The sequence below is a fragment of the Armigeres subalbatus genome, chromosome 3, assembly GCF_024139115.2.
Source record: "Armigeres subalbatus isolate Guangzhou_Male chromosome 3, GZ_Asu_2, whole genome shotgun sequence".
NCBI lineage: Eukaryota > Metazoa > Arthropoda > Insecta > Diptera > Culicidae > Armigeres > Armigeres subalbatus.
The window spans coordinates 188045712-188060275 of record NC_085141.1 but is presented as its reverse complement, the minus strand read 5'-3'; the positions used below and the strand labels follow the sequence as shown (position 1 = coordinate 188060275).

Genomic DNA, 14564 nt, shown 5'->3' with positions numbered 1-14564 from the left:
GATAGACACCCATATTGTATTATTTTTTTTATGACTTTTGTTGCCCAAGCGGCGGCCATGTTAAATTTTTGGTCCGCCATTTTGGAATTCAAAATGGCGTCAAACATAAATTTTCATGTTCTACTCATCGAGCCCAATCGATAAATAAGCATGTTGCATGGTTAAAGATCAATGTGATTAAATATTTAAAACAGATTTCTCCGTCAACCACCGTCCCCACAAAAGATATTTTAGTTACTAGATAAAGATTGTCGCTTCGGTTCCCTTTGTTCTGCTGTCCGAAACATGTGTGGTACATACCTGTCAAATCGTATGGATTTTCCTTCTTTGACATTTAGCTCCCCTATCATCGCCAGCAAAAGATGTTCCGGACAGCGACGACAGCGACAATCTTTATCTAGTAACTAAAATATCTTTTGTCCGCACCCATATTCCTCTGTTTGAATTTATTTATTTTCTTGTATAGGGGAAAAGACGGCTTTGGCAGGTTTTGTTCTATTATTGTCAGGGGGGTTTTTGTCGACCAAATTTTATGAAATTTGGCCACAATATTCTTTGATATGCAAAGAATGTTTAGGCCAAATTTGAGCATAATCAGTCATAAAAACCCCCCTGACAATAATAGAACAAAACCTGCCAAAGCCGTCATTCCCCCTATCTTCATTTGACTATATCAAGCTCTATCTGGTAAAAGGGCGAATGTCGCAAGAGAGAATTCTCTTCGTCGACTTCCCCTCATTTGAATAAAAGTGACAAGCAGAGGATTTGTTTGCAGTTTAGCACCTCAGAATGCAAGTTCGCATTGTTTTCTATCGTTATGAGGTGATAAACCACAAAGAAATCAGCTGCTTGTCACTTTTATTTGAAAGAGGGGAAGTCGACGAAGAGAATCCTCTCTTGCGACATTCGCCCTTATTCCAGATAGAGCTTGATATCTGCTTTCAATTCGGCTGCTTTTTGCCCAAACCCGAAAACCTGGTTTGTAAAATACAGTGTTCGGTTTGCTAAAACCGAACCGCGCACACGGTTCAAATTGCGTGTACTCAAATCTAAACTTGAGCACCGGTATGAACGGTGTTGACAGCCTCGGTTCGGTTTTCGAGAACAGCACCCGTGTTGTGGTTTTGCTTTCATGAACCGTGTGCAGGAAACCAAAACCGAACACGGGCTGCACCGCACACGAAGAATTTTGAACCAAACCATCACCGGTTGGTTCAGTTGCCCATCTCTGGTGGCAAGTACAATGGGTACACTATGCCCAGGATGTACAAAGGAGGTGTACAAAGGGGAAACAAATGGGAGATGGGGGAATGCCAGGTGACTGGTGTACAAGCGGTGCAAGCGAATGGAGAGGGCGGTATTACAAGTAAACACCCACAGAGTGAGGAACCGAATGTATGGGCGAGCTCACAAGTAAGCCTCGCATGGTAAGTGTGCTGAGAGTGGCTGCTTGGGCAGATACCTCTGCGGCATCTCAGAATTAGGGGACATGAAAGTCTTGCTATGCGTGGCAGGAGAGTCGGGGGTTTCATGCTTCTGCGGCACCTCAGAAATAGGAGACGTGGAACCACTAGCCTAGGGTCGCCTTCGGCTTGGTAGACAAGTGGTGCCACCCTGTTGTAGGACGGTGAGGCAGCATGAGGTACCTCCTGCAGGGTACCAGTGATGTACTTGCTGTCATTTGAGCGGCATAAGCAGGGGAGTGTTGGGACACATGTGGTGCCAGAGGATGCCAGTAAGGAACTTTTTGGTTACTTGGGCAACTACTAAAGGAACCTTTAGCGGAATTCCTGGAAGACCTCCTCCAAAAGAAAAACAGTAGGATTTCCTTTCAAAAATCCATGATTACTGGCTCTAGCGCCTCGTTCCTCATTGTAACTGATCTATTACAGTAATGAATCGCCTGCTTTGAGCGTGCTTACAGCGGCACACTAGGAGTTAACTTTCTGAAATCAGTATAGCGAAAGGCATCTAAGGTTCGATTTCTCAAAATTAAGCACCTTGATCGAAAAAATATTTGGTAGGCGTAGTAGCGGACACCATCCTTCATAACCGGTACCAAATAGTTTTTCATGAAAAGTTCCTCATTTTGAGAAAACCCGCGTTAGATGTCTTTCGCCATACAAATTTCTGGCGGTTAACTCATGCCGGCTATTTTGCGCATATACTATAGCGCCTGGATGTTGCAGCGGTGAGTAGAAAATCAGCCACTGCCAATAATTCATTATTTCTTTTTCGCGTAGATAAACTGGGACACGTGATCCATAAATTGAGTATTTCTCTTGCATATTTACATAATTACATACGCCGAAATTGTTCTGTAAAAGAAAAACAGATTTTCTGCATTTTTTATCAATACCAAAACAAATGTCTGTCTGTGTGTGTGTGTGTGTACACAAAAACCTGAAATAAACATTAGCCGCTTTTTCATATAGTAATTCTTAACCGATTTTTCACCTCAAGTTGCATTCGACGGGAGACAAACTTTAGTTGATCACTATTGAATGTAATCACAATCAGCCATTGCGTTCAAAAGTTATGAAGAAAGTGGTGTGTTGAACCATACAAGCTTGGTTGGTTGATTCGCTATACAACGTTTGCAAGAGCCAAGGCGAACCCGAACGTTAGTGTCACACTAACAGGTTTCCGTGTCCAATAAAAAAAATAAACAAATTACAAATTGAATCGAGAAAAGCATCGTCACCGCTAGGTGGATGAGTCGGCTTTGTCTGTCTTTATATATTATTAAAAACATAATGGAAGAAATGTTCTGTAGTTTACAAAAAAAAACTAAAAAAAAAACATAGCACGAAACTAATTAGACAATTTTCTACCGATGGTAGGTAGCTAATTAAATTACAAACGGTTCTTATTTCATTATTCATTCGCCCCAAACCATTCATCTGAGCAATCAGAGCCACAATTTTGGCGCTACCGGTCATTAATATGTAAACTGCGCACTGTTACAGACGGTGAGCTTTCAGGACTCGCGACTTTCGAGCAACGAAGCACCCTGGCCTGAACTATCTCTCACTAACACAAAAGAACCATTGAACAAGCAGCTTCGAAGGACACTCATTTTCGTTCAACTAACACAAACATAAAATCGATAGCCGAATTGAGGCCGAGGCGTGTCGAACAAATTGCTCACTTTCAAGCGACTTTTTCGTCCTCGCGAGCTTTCTCCGTAATGTATGCTGCCTAAATTTAGGCTGTTCGATGTCGCGATTGAAAATCTATTCGAGCAACATTTTTATGCACGTAATCTCAAACATCGATCCAATTCTGCAACATCTTCTAATGAACCAGACACGACTTCCACCAAAATTTGAATATGTAATGACATTCTGCCAAAAAGAGCACTCGAACCACACATAAAACATTTATAAATCATTCCCAATAACTACCTACAGTTTTCGAACGTGAAATTAGGCCATCCACTGATTAGGAAATAGGTATTCAATCCAAACACGCAAAACTCACACTTCACATGTCCTGGATCAAAAGGAATAACACTTTGCATAAACACCCGACTTATGTCCTTCGCCCTGTGTTTCAGAAACTAAACTACTGCATCATAAATACCCGAACCACCATCAACACTCATCACCAGACAGATGCTCATTGTAATGCTCGGCATGTATTTAGTGTGCAAATCAAAGTCAACCAGTTCTCCCTGACAATGTTTTTGTGCCTTCTCTTGACGTTTCTCCAGCCATCGTGCCTCAACACATAGCACATTCAACATCACCCCCTTTTTCGGCAATTCGACTGCAATAGAAGATGGGAGGAAATATGGTGAAAAGCTTTGGGATTATGTTGGGGTGAAAGCTTGTGCCTTGTAGCAATCATTAATAAAAATTAAACGGACGCTTAAAAAATACAAAATTAAATAATGCAATTAATTTTAATTCAAGATTATTATTATGAAATTTAGGAGCTCTTGAATAAATAACTATAGAGAGTTTGTGAAAGAACTTCTGGTCTGGTGTAAGCTTGAAGTTGGAATGAAAATGTATTGGTTTGGTACTGCTTATAGATACAACCAAGTTTCTGGGGTTAACTATATACTCCATTGCACGGTGACGTCATCACATCGTCTATCTCTTTTCCACCTGTAGAAAATTAGCAAACAACAGGACCAGTACTTGCCAAATTTGACAGGTAGTGGTCCTGTTGTTTTCTGATTTTTATCAAGTGGGAATGAGATAGCAAAGATTCGTGCAATGACCTATAGAGCTTGCTGACGTTTAGTCATCTTTCTCTTGCACGCGCACAATAAGAATGGGTTTTGTTTTCATCGGGAAACGCTTCCCCCCACGCGCTTGAAAGAGAAGGATGAGTAAACGTCAGCAAGCTCTATACTAGGGTGGCTCAAAAAACACTTTTTCAAATTTGTTGATGGGCCGCCCTCTTATTCGGTTCTATTTGATGCCCTGATGCTTTGGACAAAATTTCAGCCAAATCGGTCAACGTTTGGGCGGTGCTAAACTCGTTGGAAGTTTATATGGAAAAATGTATACAGAAACATCTAAAAACAGTGATTTGCAGTTGGACGGCACTATTTACGATCAAGAACCATGATACTCATTCAGAGAATATGGGTGTATAAGCAAAAATGTATGCAGAAACATCCAAAAACAGTGAATTGCAGTTGGACGGCACAACTTACGATGAAGAACTATGATACTCATTCAGATCTTGTAGAATTAAATACAGAATGTTATGCTGAAAACCGCGAGAAGATTAGAGTTTATTAGGCAAAGATATTAGCATTTTACTGGAGTGTTGTAGAGGTGAATTTATTTCTTTTCAAAGGTAAAAGAAACGAAATTTGCTCAAATCCCACTTCAGAGAAATGCTAATAACTTAGCCGGGCAAACTCTAATCTTCTCGCGGTTTTCTGCATAACATTCTGTATTAAATTCTCCAAGATCTGAATGAGTATCATAGTTCTTCATCGTAAGTTGTGCCGTCCAACTGCAATTCACTGTTTTTGGATGTTTCTGCAAACATTTTTGCTTATACACCCATATTCTTGTTTACGTACGAACGCGCATTCGAACGAAAGTTGATGCGCATTCTCGTTTACGCCAGCAAAATCAAATGAGGAAACGGTTCGAACGAATCGCATTCGTTCGAAAGTTTCATTCGTCCGTAAACAAGAATAGGGGTGATAAACTTCCAACGAGTTTAGCACCACCCAAACATTGACCGATTTGGCTGAAATTTTGTCCAGAGCATCAAGGCATCAAAAAGAACCGAATAAGAGGGCGGCCCATCAAAAAAATTGAAAAAAGTTTTTCCCATACTAATTTGAGCCACCCTACTATATGCGTTAGTAAACTACAATACACATCTAGATTAGTTATCACAGAAAAATGGAAATTGGCCCCAGGTTAATTATCTCGTATAGTAACTGTTTCCACTATAGCGTATTGTGCGAGAAAGCGCTACGTACTCTGACTCGCATGCTGACAATGCAACTGACGCCTGCCTTTTAACATTCCAGGAAACTGCTCCTCCCATTATTTTAAAAATATAATTTGCATTGTAGTCGACTTTCTGCTGGACGGATCTCCTCCCCAATCCGCGTCTGTATATCCACCAGTAAACAACTGTTCACCTTCTTTATTGTATATTCCAGGCTGTAGTGAGAACTTTCCTTGAGGTATCGCATGATTCGTTTCACAGCTTCTCAGTGTAGATGTCCTGGATTACTATTTAACGTATTTAACTGGTTGACCTATTGTCGGCGTAGCATCAACTTAGAATTGGCAGATAAAAGTGAGGTTAAAAACGAAGGATCATCCTTCGATAAATTGATGATTGACGTGTTCTATGCACTGTTTCTTGTGTTTAAAATGGAAGAAAATGTTTGATAATGAAAACCCTGCATTGATTCTTACAATTGAAGTGATAAGAGAGCGTAAATTTTGATTCCAGTTTTGAAATTTTTCGAAACCTAACCTCACTTTTAATTGCCAATTCGGAAGTCGGGACTTCCGAACCGAAGTTGTATCTGTCAAACTAATTGATGCGTTGTTTATAGCGCATCTTTAGGCGAATCCACTACTTCCGAAGTTGGGAAAGTTGCCTGTATCTGGGGAAAAAACCAACTTCGGTATAAAAAGCGTTCTTACTTTGTTTCGGATGGACAATATATGTATTATATTCTACTCTTCTTGCCCTTATTCCTATAAGCAGTTGCAGCAATGACCCATTCTCACACCCATTTGACCCATTGAATTCACTGGGTGGCTCAAAATTATCAACAGCAGCGTTTGGTGAACATACGGCGTGTATTCAGAGAACGAACATGACAAGGCGCTTAGGCTGGTTCTGTCGGTTTTGAATGCGGAGCGGAGATATTGCCAAACCGAAAAGGAGGCGTTGGCCTTGGTTTGGTCAGTTGAACGGTTTGCAATAAATGTATCTGTATGGAAGGACTTTTGAACTAGAGACGGATCACAAACCGTTAGAAGCGATTTTTCAACCAACCTCTCGTCCTTGTGCTCGAGTGGAGAGATGGGTTTTACGCCTTCACTCATTCTCCTTTGTTATAAAGTACCGCAAAGGATCATCTAACGTGGCCGATCCTCTATCTCTAATTCAACGCCCGAAACCTTCGATCCGGAGAATAAGTTCATGGTACTGGGGGTAATGGAATCCGCTGCAATCGATGTGCAAGAACTGGACATCCGACTATTTCAGACGCAATCTTGGGTATTGTTAAACAATGCTTGTACATTGTCTTGTAATTATTACAAGACAATGTAAATAGGGGTGTTCCGTCGTTTTGTTTGAGATTATTTAAAAATGTTTTTCAGTGAAATACTAAGATTATCAAATCAGGATGCTTATCGCAGACTTTGCAATCGTATGCGACACAAATCCTGTTTTCTATGTTTTACGACTTACGTCCTTTTGAAAAAGTCATCGAGAAATAATGTTCATAACAATCAGAACTATTTGAAAAATTTGATAGAAATTTAAAAATATCGTTTTTCCTCAAATACAGACAATACAGATTTTCATTTTAGGCCAATTTACTGAAGATTTACTAAAAAATCATCTGACAGCCCTGATCGCCGTTTATTTTGACTTTTCATTAGTCGTTTGACATCAGATCTGTTATGTAATTTTGACGGTCTCATAAAATCAAAATGTTTTTGATTGCCGGCGTAATCTGATGAAACACATTTTCAATCGTTGTTTGAATTAAGCAAAAAAAGCTTTATAATGAGGTACACGACAGGAACGTTGATTAGATACCCGTTGATATTGGGTGGATTTTTGGTAGGACTCACAGTTGCTTTCATTAACAGGTAAATAGACATTTTCCGCTGAGCACCATCCGACAAAAATCTTAATTTTAACATTTTTTTTAGAGATAAACTATTTATGAGTGATTTGGATGCAGAACGTAAAAGACTGGACCGAACAGATGAGGAATCCAAGCAACTACTATTAGATTCAATGGATTCTATCAATAAAGCTCGTGCTGCTAAACGATAGTGCGCATAAAAACACGTCCTTTATTCACAAATTACGATTTATTTTTTCGCTAGCTTTTTGCTCCTTATGGGATTTAATCTTTGCGAATATTGGCAGCTCGAGGATCTTCGGGGCGCATTACGACATATTCCGCCTTGAATCTTCGATTATCGCTACCCTTTCGATAGTAATTTGTCAATCCTACCAATGTGAGACCGATTCCAATAAGTGCCATTGCTGAGGATCCGATAACCTCGGGAATCTCGTTCCAGCCTCTTTTGAACAGGGCCGTTAATCCACGACTGGCGGGTGCACTGGCTGCCATACTTGGTTGAACGTTATTTTCGCTGAAAATGTTTGAATTTCTGAGAGATTAGGAATTTTTTACTGAAATATTTACAAAAACTACTCACGTAATCAACAGCAGCTGATGCGCTTCGATTGGTTTGACAGACAACTCAAAAACGGTGGTTGGTTTTCATGTCGAAAAAACATCGAATTGGCGTTTCGATATATGTTTCGAAAAACGAGAAAACCAAGGGCCTCATATGCCTGTCACTGGCGAACAAAGCTCGTGTACTCTGCATCGAAGCTTAGAACCGGTGTTAGGGCGCAATCGTTAATGTGAACATTTTTATATTCGGTTAGTTATTGCAAATAAATTCTGTTTCGAGTCCCTATTATCAAGCAGGTATCTCAAGCATATCACATCGTTATATTGCTGCATGAATGAGTGTTTAATTTTGATAAAATATCAAAAACAAAAGTGTGCATAAAAATTGCCTCGCCATAACAAAAGGTGGTAGAGAATTAACATCTGGATTTGGTTCTAAACTGTAAACAACAGATGTTAATTTCTACCACATGTTATGGCGAGGCAATTTTATGCTCCACTTTGTTTTTGATATTTTATCAAAATTAAACACTCATTCATGCAGCAATATAACGATGTGATTGTAACGGTTAGACAGTATTATACCTGACTAGTAAGTAACGTTGGTCATGCCATTGAAGGAATGAATAAAAGAGAACGCATTACGGGTTAGGGATCGTTCAAAAATTACGTCCATCGTTTTTCGGCATTTTCACCCCCCCCCCCCCCCTCCTGTCACAAACTGTCACAAATAATTGCCCCCCCCCCTGTACGTACATGTCTCATTTATATTTTAGCGATTACTGTGGTTTATCTTTTTCGTACACTATTTTCACAATAACATAGTGAGTTATGTCCCTTACTAACAGTTTGAATGTTTTTAAAATGCAAGTTGTTTCTAAAATGCTTTCAGTATTTTTTTCTTGTGGACGGACGTCACATAAGACGAACCCCCCTCCCTCCCCCTGTCACAAACTGTCACAAAACTCTGACCCCTCCCCCCTCAAACCTTGGACGTAATTTTTGAACGGCCCCTTACAGAGGGTGAGCATAACAGGACAGTTATATTCGGACGGTGACGGTGATCGGTCGAGTTGTGTACGACGTGCCGAACCGAGTGCGATTACAGATTCTGATCAGCAGTTTACAATGGCGACGAGAATAAAAATCGGTAGGTGAATTCGGTGATTTTGTGAATTAAGTGAAAAAGATAATTCGTCAGATAATTAAAATGAGGAAATTGAAAAAAAAAAAAAAAGCGTCGTGAAAAAATGATTTTACAAAATGGAGATTGTGTGGAGTCTGAAAAATGAGATAGAGAGAAGAAAAAAATAAGAGTTGAATTCAAAAGAACAGGTCTGAAAATAAAAGCCAATCGGAGGAAGTGATGTGAATTGGAAAATATGCAATTAATTTGGAGGATAGTAAATAGAATGAAAGGCAAAGAAAAAAAAAGCGTGCTAATAATAATTTAATACTTAGCGTTGTTAAGAGTCGGACAGTGTTGGCGTTTTCATCGAGAAAAAAGAGATGGAAGAAAACAAACGTGCTGGGTGGATGTTCAAAAACAAAATGGCGCTTGACGACGCCTAGAAAAGGTGGTTTGTAGTTGTGAAAAGTCGGGTATGTGAAAGTACTGAATAATACTGGCTTGCAGAAAATAATGACAGAATGAGAATGTAGTTGCGTGGATTGGCGCAAACAAAAACAATGAGAACAAATTTTTTTTGTTCTAGAATTGCTATGTGCTAGGAATGCTATGTGCTGGGAATGCTCTGTGCTTGAAAGGCTCTGTGCTGTAAGGCTATGTGCCGGGAAAAGCTATGTGCTGGGTAAAGCTAGGTGCTGGATATAGCTATGTGCTGGATAAAGCTATGTGCTGGAAAGGCTAAACGCCATAAATACGATGTGTTGGATACTACAAAGAGTATGAATTATTCTCTGTATGTAATGAATGATGGTATGGATCAATGGTGGATTATTTTTGGATACTCGTGAGATAATGTGAGCTAGTAAGGTTATACACAAAAACGAAAAATAGGTTATGCGCTATTAACATTGTGGTAGTGATGAGAAGCAAAACGAGAGAAAAGAGAAAGAAGATAAGTGTTCTTATTTTTGTTTTTTTGCAAATGTGATCGTTTCAGATGCATCGGCAATGCCACCGTTCAAAATTGGCAGTGATGCCAGAAATGATTGGCGTAAATGGAAAAGGGCCTTGGAGATTTCTCAAAGCCAACGGGGTAGTGGAAGATGTGGAAAAATACGATCTATTACTCGTGCTGGGTGGTATCGAGTTACAAGCCTATTACGATAAAGTGTTCAAATGGGAAGTACAAACCCCCGCTGGTGACGGTTCTGATGAACTGGTGCCAATTAAATACGATTCAGCCATTTTGTCACTGGACAAATATTTTGCACCCCAAACGAAAAAGCGTTTTGAGAGGCATCTTCTACGAGCAATGAAACAAGAAGAACAAGAGCCATTCGAGGAATATGTTTTCAGGTTGCAAGACCAAGCCAATCGGTGTGCCTTCGCCGACGTTGACGACATGATCGTTGACCAGATAATAGAGGGATGCAAATCATCTGATCTTAGGAAGCGATTACTAACAGAGGACGTAACATTGAGTGATTCGATCATTCTCGGCAAGACCATTGAAGAAGTGCAGAAGCAGACCAGGGAATATGAGAGACATCCATCAACGGTAAATAGTTTAATGACGAAAAGAGTAAGTACTGTTTTTTTTATCTCCATTGTTTTATATATTCAACGACAGATACGGGAGACACCAATGATAGTTCAACGTATATCAGAGCAGAAAACACGATTTCCTGGGAATAATGACCTCAAGAGTTCGAAGAAATGTTACAGCTGTAACAGATATGGTCACATTTCTAGGGAAATTGAAAAATGCGCAGCTCGGGACTCCACTTGTTTCAACTGTGGAACCAAGGGGCATTTTAAAGTTTGCTGTCGAAGAAGAAAGCTGAATGAGTTCGGGTTACAAAAGGGACAAAAATCCAGACGTGTTCATGCCATCACAGAGAATCAAGACGATCATAAAGCAGTGTTTTTTGTAGCTGGTCAAGATCTTAACGAAGTGCTTCGTATGGATATCGGAGGGGTTATTGTATCTTTGTTGATCGATTCAGGCTCTCCAGCAAATATTATCAATTCAGAAACATTCGAGTTCCTTAAAGGAAAACATGCAGAGATTTTGAACGAGAGGAGTCCTGATCCTGATGATAGGAAGCTGAAATCGTTCGCATCCGATGAAAGTATATTGTTTAGTAATGCTTTCGAAGCGCAAGTAAAGATTCCAGGAGAAAGTTCTGGAATATGGGCTCACATTCTTGTGGCCCCACGTGGTCAAACAAATTTACTCAGTAAAAGCACTGCTTTTGCTCTAGGCGTACTTAAAATTGGGTATAACGTGAATCACATCATTCCGGAAAATCCTATTGAATGTCTCGCGGAGTTCCCAAAGGTCCCAAATGTTTCATTAAATATTCATCTGGATAAGAACGTTCAACCAGTTGTGCAAGCTGCTAGAAGATTCCCTATCGCAATGGAGGCCGATGTCGAGAATGCGATTCAAGAACTTCTTCAGAAGAACATTATCGAACGAGCGGAAGGGCCCTTGACGTGGGTGTCGCCCTTGGTGCCCATTAGAAAGACTGACGGAAGGATTCGTTTATGCGTGGATATGCGAGCAGCAAATAAAGCTGTAAAAGAGAAAATTTTCCAATGCCAAATATAGACGCAGCAATGGCTTCCATTCGTAAGGTATCGAAACTTTCGAAAATCGACCTGGAAGCGGCGTATTACCATTTCGAACTACACCCTAATAGTCGAGACATTACTACGTTTGTCGCATCGAAGTGGGTGTACAGATTTCGCCGACTTATGTTCGGTATCAAATCAGCACCTGAGTTATTCCAAAGGGAAATGGAAAATCTTTTCAGAGGAATTAAAGGACTGATTGTTTACATGGATGACGTGTTGCTTTACGGGGAAACTGATGATGATCACGATGAAACACTAAAAGAAGTTTTGAAACGTATCAAGCAATACAACATGAGAGTCAACGAGCAAAATCCCAATTTGGCGTTAGCGAAGTAATTTTCCTTGGTCACCATGTTTCTAAGGAAGGGATCAAACCTACTGACGAGAAAATCAAAGCAATTCTTGATTTACAACCTCCCACTTCAACATCAGAGTTAAGATCCCTTCTTGGCTTGATAAATTTTGTCGGTAAATTTATTCCTAATCTAGCCACAATGACACGTCACATGCGATCCTTACTGTTAAAACAGAGCTCTTTTGAGTGGGGCGAAGAACAGTCACGAGAATTAGGGGCGATAAAATCAGTCATAGGAAAGGTAGAGTCCCTAGGTTACTTTGATCCGAAAGATGAGACACAATTGATCACAGATGCAAGTCCATTTGGATTGGGGGCCATATTGGTTCAAATGAAGGATGAAAGAGCCAGAACAGTTTCCTGCATTTCTAAAAGTTTAGCAGATCACGAAAAGAAGTATTGCCAAACAGAAAAAGAATGTCTGGCAATAATATGGGCCATGGAAAAGCTATACGTTTACCTATACGGAATCCACTTCACTTTAGTGACGGACTGTAAGCCGCTCGAATATTTGTTTAACAAATCGCAATCAAAACCCTCAGCACGAATCGAACGCTGGATTCTTAGGTTACTGAGTTTCGATTTTACCGTGAAATACGAACCAGGAGAGAAAAACTTGGCTGACCCACTGTCTAGATTATCCCAAGGATCACAAAAACTGAAGGAGAACCAGATGTTATTGCTTGGCTGTCAACGGAAGCTCGGCCGTCTGCCATAAGTATGGATGATCTCGAAAAAGCCTCTCTTAGAGATGAAGAACTACAGAAGGTTAAGGACGCGATTTACTCAACAAATTGGGATGATGTTCCAAACGAATACAAGACGACGACGATTAAGGAGGATTTGTCATTGTTCGGGGAGTTGATTCTTCGGGGCGATCGAATCGTCATACCGAAAGCGTTAAGAGAGCAGGTGGTTCATCTCGCCCACATAGGACATCAAGGGAGTACCTCCATGAAAGCACAACTACGAGCTAAAGTATGGTTTCCCGCTATGGACAAGATGATAGACTTGGTCGTAAAAAACTGCAAACCATGCAAAATGACATCTCTTCCGGACAAACATAATCCCATGTCTCGGAGACTTCCTACACAGCCGTGGCAAGACATCGCAATAGACTTTAAAGAAGGTCTTCCTGGAGAGATGTCCTTGCTAGTAGTAGTCTGTTACACCTCTCGTTTCATACAAGTTGAACCGATGAAACCAGCTACCACACAACGGGTCATTGGAACACTACTGCAAATGTTCAGCTCATTCGGAATACCAAGATCTATCACCGCGGACAATGGTCCGCAATTTAAATCAATTGAGTTCAAGAATTTCTGTCTCAGCTACGGAATACATCTCAACCTTTCTACCCCATATTGGCCCGAGCAAAATGGAGCTGTAGAAAGGCAAATGCGGAACATAGGAAAGCGGGTCAAAATCAGCTCCATTCAAGGTACGGACTGGAAAACTGATTTAAAAGAGTACTTGATATTGTATCATTCTACACCACAAGAAACGACTGGACTGTCACCTTACAAAATGATGTTTGGTAGGGAGGTATATAATGGTATACCATCAATACATCAACCGCCTACACTATCCCTTGAAGCAGCGAAAGATAAAGATATGGAATTGAAGGAATATCACAAAAGAATTGCGGACACTCAACGGAACGCCAAACATCATAATTTGGAGAGGGTGATACAGTGTTGATGCAGAATCTCAAGAAAGGTACCTTACAGCCGAATTTCACAGCAGAAGAGTTTGAAGTTCTGGACGTCAATAAAGGAGCAGTTCAGGTCAAGTCCAACGATACAGGTAAAGTGTACCTCCGGAACAGCACTCATCTTAAAAAGTTGAATTATGACATAAGGCCACTGTCGTCGGAAGAAGAACCATCGAAATCGAAACAAACAATGGTAAACACCGAAGACGAAGGGGAGCATTTCACGAAGCAAGATACAATTCCGGGAAGCAGCCGAGACCCAATAGAAAGACGCCGAAAGATCCCAACTAGATATGATGACTTTGTGTTGTAACGGTTGGTAAGTTTTAACTTTAGACGATGTTTTCAATAAAGAAATATTAAAATAGGTTATCGTATATGTTTTGATTCTAATTAAAAGGAGGAATGTAACGGTTAGACAGTATTATACCTGACTAGTAAATAACGTTGGTCATGCCATTGAAGGAATGAATAAAAGAGAACGCATTACGGGTTACAGAGGGTGAGCATAACAGGACAGTTATATTCGGACGGTGACGGTGATCGGTCGAGTTGTGTACGACGTGCCGAACCGAGTGCGATTACAGATTCTGATCAGCAGTTTACAGTGATATGCTTGAGATACCTGCTTGATAATAGGGACTCGAAACAGAATTTATTTGCAATAACTAACCGAATATAAAAATGTTCACATTAACGATTGCGCCCTAACACCGGTTCTAAGCTTCGATGCAGAGTACACGAGCTTTGTTCGCCAGTGACAGGCATATGAGGCCCTTGGAGAAAACAGAGAAGATCGATCGATATAAAAAATGCACGGAAAGTAAATAAATAT

At 40.3% G+C, this 14564-nt stretch overlaps 4 protein-coding genes across 7 annotated transcripts in view; 2 read left to right on the top strand and 2 right to left on the bottom strand.

Moving 5' to 3' along the window:
* LOC134225636 (monocarboxylate transporter 14) overlaps positions 1 to 3612 on the bottom strand; it is a 109005-nt gene extending 105393 nt beyond the window's left edge. The window contains exon 1 of one of the 4 annotated variants that reach the window (XM_062705876.1): positions 3484 to 3612. The gene's annotated coding sequence lies outside the window, so the exon portion shown is untranslated. Of the gene's footprint in view, positions 1 to 3411 lie in introns of all 4 variants that reach the window. The other 3 variants (XM_062705878.1, XM_062705875.1, XM_062705877.1) reach the window with 3 other exon arrangements.
* A 3896-nt stretch (positions 3613 to 7508) lies between these two features.
* Positions 7509 to 8035, bottom strand: LOC134228077 (uncharacterized). Its single transcript, XM_062709856.1, has 2 exons — positions 7911 to 8035; positions 7509 to 7844 (listed from the first exon to the last, which is right to left on the bottom strand). The coding sequence occupies exon 2, from the start codon at positions 7820 to 7822 to the stop codon at positions 7592 to 7594; it is 231 nt and encodes a 76-aa protein (XP_062565840.1). The 5' UTR covers positions 7823 to 7844; positions 7911 to 8035; the 3' UTR covers positions 7509 to 7591.
* A 2027-nt stretch (positions 8036 to 10062) lies between these two features.
* LOC134222183 (uncharacterized) lies at positions 10063 to 11634 on the top strand. Its single transcript, XM_062701326.1, has 2 exons — positions 10063 to 10578; positions 10651 to 11634. Exons 1-2 carry the CDS (start codon positions 10063 to 10065, stop codon positions 11632 to 11634), a joined length of 1500 nt encoding a protein of 499 aa, XP_062557310.1.
* Positions 11635 to 12735: 1101 nt separating this feature from the next.
* LOC134222182 (uncharacterized protein K02A2.6-like) lies at positions 12736 to 13716 on the top strand. Its single transcript, XM_062701325.1, has one exon. The coding sequence runs from the start codon at positions 12736 to 12738 to the stop codon at positions 13714 to 13716; it is 981 nt and encodes a 326-aa protein (XP_062557309.1).
* The last annotated feature ends 848 nt before the right edge of the window (positions 13717 to 14564 follow it).